The sequence below is a fragment of the Sebastes umbrosus genome, chromosome 7 (assembly GCF_015220745.1).
Source record: "Sebastes umbrosus isolate fSebUmb1 chromosome 7, fSebUmb1.pri, whole genome shotgun sequence".
NCBI classification, from domain to species: Eukaryota; Metazoa; Chordata; class Actinopteri; order Perciformes; family Sebastidae; genus Sebastes; species Sebastes umbrosus.
This window is the reverse complement of record NC_051275.1, coordinates 6,636,453-6,646,078: the sequence shown is the minus strand read 5'-3', so window position 1 is coordinate 6,646,078 and position 9,626 is coordinate 6,636,453. Positions and strand designations below refer to the sequence as shown.

Here is a 9,626-nt window from a genome sequence, read left to right as displayed (position 1 = left end):
AGGGCGGCATATGTGACCCACAGGCCTGTGGACACATGCTGGACGAAGCACATGGACTCTCCATACTTTATCTCTGGAATGCCCATCCCCTCAACATCACGCTTCTGAGCCACCTCCACCTTATCCTGCTCAGGGGGAACCACGAGGGAGAGAGGGGTGGTTGGGAGAAAATCATAGAGTGGTCAATGAGAGAAGAAATCATAGCATCATAACAGGTGGACAGAAACCAAAATGTTCATTTCTGACCTTTGTAGCACGGAAGCAGAAAGCGGATAGTTTGGTGTTGGCCTTCTCTGGGTCGACCACCAACAGAACCTTCTCCTCGTCCATACACATGTACCGGCCTGTGGTGATGTGGCGAATACGGAAAGACTGCCCCCACTTCATGTGGCTACCGCTCCAGCTGCCGGAAGAAAACGGAAAAAAACGATATATTATCAAAAAGCCGACGTCTTTCAATTATTACAATATCATTATACTAACTACAATGAACAAAAATATAAACGCGACAAACACATTTATTAAAATCCATGATTAAACAGCATGATTATTACACAGATGGGCATAGGGCTGATCACAATAAAAGCTTATGATAGTGAATGTTCATTCACTAAAAAAGCCGTCTCCAATGTCGTTCCCGAGAATTTGGCAGTTCATCCAATGGGCCTCACAACCACAGACTACGTGTCACCACACCAGCCCAGGACTAGGCCTGTCACAATAGTTACGATATCGACTTATCGTGCGATATATGGACATGACCTTGATCATTTTTATGCTATTGACTTATCGTACGATATATGGACATGACCTTGATCATTTTTATGCTATTGACTTATTGTACGATATATGGTCATGACCTTGATCATTTTTACGTTATCGTTTTATCTTACGATATGTGGACATGACCTTGACTATTTTTACGTTACTGACTTATCTTACGATATATGGACATTACCTCAATCATTTTTACATTACTGACTTATCGTGCGATATGTGGACATAACCTTGATCATTTTTACGTTACTGATTTATCACACGATATATAGACATAACCTTGATCATTTTTACGTTACCGATTTATCACACGATATATAGACATGACCTTGATCATTTTTACGTTATCGTCTTATCGTACGATATATGGACATGACCTTGACCATTTTTACATTATTGACTTATCGTACAATATATGGACATAACCTCGATCATTTTTACGTTATCAACTTCTCGTATGATATATAGACATGACCTTGACTATTTTTATATTACTGACTTATCGTACAATATATGGACATGACCTCGATCATTTTTACGTTATCCACTTTTGTTTCAACTTGTAAAAAATGGGAGCAAAAACAAAAGTGTTGTATTTATATTTTTGTTCTAAGCCCAGCATCACGCCAAAGCGTGTAATAGACCTGACTGTCCATCAGACAATAGCATGTCAGTGTCACGTTTTGTCTCACTGAGGCGTGAATAAGGTGCAGTACCAGCAGGGGGCAACAAATTCACTTAGTTAGGTTTAGGAAAAACGTAGCCAAATACAATACGTATGGAAACAACATAACATAAGTGCGGAAAAAACGTCACAAACGCCACTGAAAAACATGTGATACACTTCACTTATGTATCTTACAAAACAAAACACCAGTCTCGAACACCGGCCTCCTGGTTGAAAGTCCTGTATTTGTTGGACCCATCCACCTCCCCGCTCACCATAAGCAGCCTTTCTCACTTTTTATTCTAAGTCACTAGCTCCGCCTTGCGCATTACCCTGTCATTCATACACCTTTTCGTGTGACCAGGTTGTTTTGTTCAGTGTAAATAAAGGCAAAATGATATAAAGAAAAAAAATGACTGTTGAAGTAAGAAGTTATGCCAATAATGCTTATGTTTACTCAGCGATTGCTAAGTTTCAATAACTCTATAGGGAAAGAAAATACTCTACACCGTAGATTTATCACACACAAAACATTCTGTCAACAAGCATATCTGGCACAGATTTAAATGTCTTCTGTAAATGCCTTGAGGGGACAATCACCTGATTCTGAGAGGCTCCAACCTCCACAGGGATCGAGCCTGACTGCACACAGCACCGCCTTCATAGTGAGCCATCCTGTGGCAGAGTCAGGGCAGAGACACATACAATAATGTGGTATCATAATAACAAGATATGTTGCTGCTCAGTAGCACTCTGCATCCTCTTCCTCTCACCTGCGCTTTTCCTCTCCTTCCTCTGGCGTGGAGATGGCCAGACACTCGTCCATGTGGCCGTGGAACAGCCTGAGAACGTGACCTCCTGTCAGATACCCTGAGAGGAGGAATACACACCACAATGAGCGTGGAAATGTCTCTTTATGCTATGTAAAGTGTACACTACATGATTTCCGATCGCACCCAATATCATCTCCAAATTTTTTGCATGCTCGCAGTTGATATTTTAAAATACAACTATAAAACATGTACATTTTCTACGTATATCAGTGTGTACATGTGTGTAAATGAATTGCGCGGGCTGCACAACATTTGTGGCTGTAGTGCAAAATGTGTAAAGCAGGTTTGTACCCTCAGCTAGTTCGCATCCTGAGGTAATTGGATTCATGTTCCACAGAGTCTGCATGAAGGAGGCATCCACCATCAGATCCCCACTGGCGTAGGACAGATGCTGTGGACAGAGGACAAGAAGAAGGGGGGGACAGGTTGAGCTTAGAACAGCTTATACATGCCTAAATCTTCCATTGTGTAACAGCAAAGTGAGTTTGAAACGGAGTATGAGGAGTCTTACCAGGTATCTCTCAGAAGACACACTGACAAGGATGAGGTCGTCACCCACCCTGACTTTTTCACCTTCTGACCTCTGCTTGGAGGCTGGGTGAATGGTCCACCAACATGCCTCACCTGCAAGAAGAAGAGGAACAAACTAAGTTTCCCACAGAGATTGAGACGCGCAACTGATATGTTCACTCAAAGTGTATTGAAACAAAAAACATTGCCTGTTTACCTACAACGTATTGTTCCCTCACTGTAACAGTTATCATAACAATGTTTCTCAGCCAAAGTACAAAGTGAAAGAAATGTACTGCAATAGAAGATATGCTGACTCCATTTATGTCAATAGTTCCAGATGGCCAACTCAGCAAAATTTAAAAAACGTATTAGTCTCACAAAATAAAACAATTTAACAAAACTATTAGAGGTTAATGAGTTTCAGTAATCAGTGAAATGCAGGCTTAGAAAAGAGTTGGAGGATTTTCAAGTTTGGTTTTACCAGTGGAATCTTCTTGTAAGCCTACGTCAAAGGCCAGCTTGTCCGTGAGTGACCGAGACGTAGTCAAACAGCTCAGGTACTGGGGAGAAAGGTGTTATTCAGGACATAACCATAACTTAACCAAACCATCCTTTTTTCAGTTAGTTTTATTATTTTCTTCAAACTCAACTCTGGATGCAGTCTTACCATGCTTGAGTGGTAGTGTCTCAGAAGGATGGCGTGACCGTACAGTAAGGTACGATGACCTCCACCTTGGGACGACTGGAGGGGAAGAAGAGAGAGAGAGAGAGATATTTAACAGACTAGCCTGTCAAGACTGACTTCTTCAAATACACCTTGATCAGACAGGGAGGAAACAAGGATATATTTTAGAGGGTCCAGAGGTCAGAGGACCAAACTGTCAATAACTGTAATCATAACATGTCATCATACGGAAGCACTGAGAGGCAAGTGAGAAAAAAACATCCTGGTGATCCAGTTTCTAAGTCATTTCAACCACAAGAGGCTGAAGTGCACCGCTACCCCGTCTTCTAAATAGGACTAAGAGCATTCATGTTTTCTTCAAGGTGAGTTTTAATTTCTCCATACACTCTAAACACACGGGACATACACCGATCAGCCATAACATTATGAGCACCTGCATAATATTGAGTAGGTTCCCCTTTGGTCGCCAAAACAGCCCTGACCCATCGAGGCATGGACTCCACTAGACCTCTGAAGGTATGCTGTGGTATCTGGCACCAAGCCGTCAGTAGCAGATCCTTTAAGTCCTGTAAGTTGCGAGGTGGGGCCTCCGTGGATCGGACTTGTTTGTTCAGCACATCCCACAGATGCTCCATTAGATTGAGATCTGGGGAATTTGGAGGCCGAGACAACACCTCCAACTTGTCGCCATCCACATGATGTAAAAGAAAACGTGATTCATCAGACCGGGCCACCTTCTTCTATTGCTCCGTGGTCCAGTTCTGATGCTCACGTGCCCATTGTAGGTGCTATTGGCAGTGGACGCGGGTCAGCATGGGTACCCTAACCGGTCTGCGGCTACGCAGCCCCATACGCAACAAACTGAGATGCACTGTGTGTTCTGACACCTTTCTATCGGAACCAGCATTAACTTTTTCAGCAATTTGAGCTCCAGTAGCTCTTCTATTGGATCAGACAACACGGGCCAGCCTTCGCTCCCCACGTGCATCAATGAGCCTCCGGTCTGACCCTGTCGCCGGTTCACCTTCCTTGGACCACTTTTGGTAGGTCCTGACCACTGCAGGCCGGGAACATCCCACAAGAGCTGCAGTTTTGGAGATGCTCTGACTGTCGTCTAGCCATCACAATTTGGCCCTTGTCAAAGTCACTCACATCCTCCTTACGCTTGACCATTTTTTCTGCTTCCAACACAAACTTCAAAGTTCAAAATGTTCACTCGCTGTCTAAGATATCCCCCCCACTGCCAGGTGCCATTGTAATGAGATAATCAATGTTATTCACCTGTCAGTGGTCTTAATGTTATGGCTGATCGGTGTATATTGTGTGTTAGCAAGTTGTGGAAATTCAAAATTCACCTGGAAGAAAACATAAATGCTTTTAGTCCTATTTAGAACACGGGGTAGTGGTGCACTTCAGCCTTTTTGTGGTCGAAATGAATATTACAACAACAAACATAAAAAAAACTTTAAAAAAACTTACCAAAACTTTTTTTTTTTCCCTTTTTTCACAAATGAAAAAAATAACATTGAAAAATTCACCTGCCAAAACTTTTTTCCACCTGTTTTCACAGATGAAAAAAAATTCAGGAACATAGAAATATTATCCTGGTAAAACCTTTTTATGACCTGTTTTTTAAGTCATAATTACAGGAGAGAAAACAATTTAGATCAGACTTGAGAATGGATCAGCTGCATTTTTTTCTCATTTCCTCTCAGGGCTTCCCTGTCATCATCAACTTGAAACTCTGTGTGTTGAGACTGTAATTTTTAATTCTATGTTGTACGTAGCACTGTATGTCGAATTTAACATTGCTTAATATTAATATAACTGTATGTGCTGCATATGATTTGTGAACATAGAGACTGTTCACTTCAAGTATATCCTTTGGGGACCAATAAAACATATGTCCTCTCGTTTTTTTTAGAGATGGAGATACAGGAACGATTAGAATGGGACGGATGAGACGGATGGGCGAAGTGAATGGGAACAATTGTGGCAATGTACAACTTGAGTGTGTGTCAAAGATGTATCATTGCAACTTCCCTGAAAAAAATACTTTAGTGAGTCATTGGTGTACAATCATTATGAAGCAATATTAACTAACAGCTCCACATCACTGAACGATGACTTTTTCTCAAAACAAATACTGTACAGAACATGTTGGGGTCCATTCTTATGCAAGTACAAGAAAATAACAACGAGAGCCACGTCAATAGCGAAGCAATGTAGAGATGTTGCGGAAACTGGGACGATGCTATGCTATAAATCATAATTCTAAGAGAAGGTATCACAATGATGTGACTGACAAAGCAAAACAAACTTTGAATCCACTCACCACAGATTATAATCTCACAAAAAAGGCAAACATGACATCAATCCATCCTACCTTTCTCAACATCCAGCAAGGATGCAACAAAAAAACACAATTATTGCAACAGTTATAGATGGATAAGCTAAAACAACCATTTAGTTGAGCTTACGGGGAGATAATGCTAAGCCTTTTCTGTAGGGTTAAGCACCCATAATCCACCAGGATGAGTGAGGGGCAGGTATGTCAAGTGGTAGCGCTGTACCATTAGCTCTGGTCTGCATTAGCGCTAGGCTTGGTTAGGACAGGTGGTGGTGGCAGTGTGTGATTTGTGTGTGTGTGTGTTAAGAGGCCAGTCCAGAGCTCTGGGTGGTGTCCGGTTTCCCCATTCACCCCCGACACAGGTGGGTGGGACCCTCCACTGGGCTCCTTTTCTCATCCTCCTGTTCACCATTAGAAAGGCCTGGCTCATCCACATTTTCCAACTCCTACGAGGCTAGGAACTGACCAAACCAGCCACGATAGTGCAACTAATAAAATGCTGCAATAGAGAGCCTCCCTTGAGTTCCATTAGCCTCAGCCAGACAAGGCTTCTTTCATCTATCTTTCAAAAAAGCTGAAAAACTGTGTTTTCTGTCCACATTCTCAGCTAAATCAGTCTCTACTATTGTACATGCTAACTGATGTTTTGAGAGCATACCTGTGACTAACATTCACAGCAGCTGTAGTTAAATACTAACAAAATATTTGGGTAAAACTTTATGATAACCATCATCTATAAATTGTAAATGAATGGTTAATTAAATTTAGTTATCCTACTGTTAACAAACAACTAAATGCTGATTAATCATGTTTACTTATTCATAGTAATGATATAATTTGTTATTTGTCGCACACATTATAACATTTTATATTCTATATTATCAGTATTTGTTAATGATTACAAAAACATTTGTAAACCTTTAAGAAATTGTTTGTAAAACATCTATAAACATTACATAGATAGATATTTGTAACACTTTGTTAATGGTTAATAATTGGTATATAAACCATCTATAAACATTATTTGGACGGCTATTATAAAGTTGCAACTGATGATTATAATACCTTAAAAAAAAAAAAACTTAAAGCGTAAAGCGTCTATAAACATTAATTAAATAAATAGTTATTATTTTGTCACTGGTTAATAATTGGTTTCTGGTCCATCTATCTATGTAATGTTTATAGATGTTTTACAAACAATTTCTTAAAGGTTTACAAATCATTTAGTAATCACTAACAAATACTCAATATAATATATAAAATGTTAGAATGTGTGCAACAATAAACTGATAATACTTTACTAATGTAATCAGAATGTAATTGTTACTGTCTCATATCAGCTATGATACAAATTTATAAACTAATTATTTAATATTACACAAACTAATGATGAAATTATAGCATTACTAATAATTATTAGACATTATTAATGATCATGTCACTGTTAACAGTAAACGAACAATTAACAAAGTTTAATTAAATATCAGTTTACTATTTAAAAATGATAGTTATTAGAAAGTGTTACCAATATTTGCTATTTCATCTGAATTTTTACAACAAGGTGCTTAAATTTTGTCTAAACTGGTTTACAAAGTTAGCTAAGGTATGGACAAAAAACAAATTAACATGCTTTTTAGGTGATTCAAGAAATTTGGGAAAATATTTGAGAACTGAAAGCTAGTGGAACCGATGTTAGCTACTGATCACCAAACAGTGCCTTCCCGATCTGGTGGGTATGACAAATCCATCTTTGAATACTGAATGATCATATTTCATCAATAAATGCAATACATTGGTGCACCTACTTTCCCCTTGACTTGCTTCAGATACTTTGACAACTCCAGAGGATGGGCATCAACGTTTTGCATTAAATTCTAGTTGTAACCTAACAAAGGCCAGAAAAGTGAGTCGATGGATTTCCCACTAAATGATTGTTGAATGTTGATGCAATATTGAGCCTACAAAAGCTTGCTCGCTGATTCGGAAAGACTTGCATCAAAACTTAGATTTCTAGATGGCTGCAAACATATCAGAAAGATGTGATATCACCTATGTTTTGCTCTACTGGAAAAGAAAAATACCATTAAACTTACAGTATATATTGTGTGGATTTCCATGTTTTTAAAGTAAGCCAAGTTAGGTGAAGCTCGTCTAATTAGAGTTATTTTTTACAGCAGTGTGAAAACACGTTCTGTATAAAAAGGGGAACAGAAATTAGCTTGATGTCATCAAAGACTAACAAAGAACAATGTGTTGAAACAAAAGGAACGACATCAAACAAGGCAAGGTACCGTAATATTTATGATGAAGGGCATGACGATAAATGTGCTGGTGATATCTTTGCATGAAATGCAAGTGAATGACGCATTGTGACACCTTGCTAGATCTGCTTGCTATTGTAGGGTAGCTAGCTGTAATTATTAGAAAAAAATACATAAAATAATCTTCATTACAGTTAGTATCAATCTTCTTATATAAGTATCAATCTTCTTATATAAGTATCAATCTTCTTATATAAGTTAGTATCACTATAAAAGATGAATCTCAAGACAATGGGGCTTGTTTACTTGGACCCCATCAGTTACTGTAGATAGAAATTAATGACAGGCGTACAGAGCGACCACCCCCTCAGAAGGAGGGCCAAACAGATATGAATCAAGACGTGTGAATGATACAACAGCACTATTTCATTGCCTATTGGGCAACAGGACAGGAAACGAGGACAGTTGCCAGGTTGGTGGAGACACACGTTACAGGACAACAGACATATTAACAGACATACCCATTGGTCCAAATCGACTGCCTGCTTGGCAGAGAGCAAGAAGGGAAGGGGAGGGGAGGGGGTGTCAGATAACAAATAAAAAAATCATAATAAAATAAAAGCAAAGAGTCCATCTATGGTGCTCACATAGGCTGAAGGATCATTATGTACAGCAGTGGTTCTCAACCTTTTTCATGTCAAGGACCCCTAAATATTAGGTCACGGACCCCCATTTGATAAGATTTCGCTTCAGGGACCTCCATCTGAAAAGTTGTTAGATATGATTAAGACCAAAATTCTATAGTTGTCAACTACAATTGAGGAGATAAGCATGTGGGAAGTGAACCCTTTGATCAGAATAGTCACTCTTAAGACTCTTATTAACATTGGGCTCACTAATACAGAAAGAATGCAATGAAACTATTCTCATTTTTCTGGGGACCCCCTGGAACTACTTCAAGGAACCCTGAGGGTCCCTGGACCCCTGGTTGAGAACCACTGATGTACAGTATTATTGATGATGGAAAAACGCGCAATATAATCTGCGATCTATATTTAAACAAGAAAGTATCCCCACTAAAAAAAAAAAAACTAAAAAACACTAATACATGGACTAACAGGTCGGTGCTGTTACAGGTTTGAGAACTGTTAGTAAATAAAATTATGAAAACAGGCATATATTTCAAATTATGATCAGTTGATGAAACACATAAAACCCTTATTTATCATCTAAGGCAAAATCTTGTATGTATACCTTGTAACCGTAATAAATTATAATAACAGTGGAATAAAAAATGTGTTACAAATATGAGCTTTATAGCTGGGGTTTAAAACTGATTAAAATGATCTGTAGGAAATATGCTTGGTTGCCCTCTTACTCACAGTCACATGAGAGGATCAATACAAATGTATAAATCTGAGTCCATTACAGAGACTGATACGGTACCTTTTAAGCTTATTTATTTGTGCTTTAGAAAGTTAACGCCGTGAAACAATGAGAAAATAACAGTTTTTCTCTCATTCACAGCACCGCCGCGCTA

The 9,626-nt window shown here is 39.0% G+C and overlaps 1 protein-coding gene across 8 annotated transcripts in view; it reads right to left on the bottom strand.

Moving 5' to 3' along the window:
- ryr1b (ryanodine receptor 1b (skeletal)) overlaps positions 1 to 9,626 on the bottom strand; it is a 109,575-nt gene that overhangs the window by 75,057 nt on the left and 24,892 nt on the right. For all 8 annotated transcript variants that reach the window (XM_037774231.1, XM_037774229.1, XM_037774233.1 and 5 more), the window contains 8 exons: positions 3,458 to 3,532; positions 3,272 to 3,350; positions 2,789 to 2,901; positions 2,569 to 2,668; positions 2,218 to 2,314; positions 2,045 to 2,119; positions 247 to 403; positions 1 to 125 (listed from right to left, as the gene is read on the bottom strand). The exon at positions 1 to 125 is cut by the window's left edge and continues 40 nt beyond it. In XM_037774231.1, coding sequence (XP_037630159.1) covers positions 1 to 125; positions 247 to 403; positions 2,045 to 2,119; positions 2,218 to 2,314; positions 2,569 to 2,668; positions 2,789 to 2,901; positions 3,272 to 3,350; positions 3,458 to 3,532 — 821 coding nt within the window. The remainder of the gene's footprint in view (positions 126 to 246; positions 404 to 2,044; positions 2,120 to 2,217; positions 2,315 to 2,568; positions 2,669 to 2,788; positions 2,902 to 3,271; positions 3,351 to 3,457; positions 3,533 to 9,626) is intronic.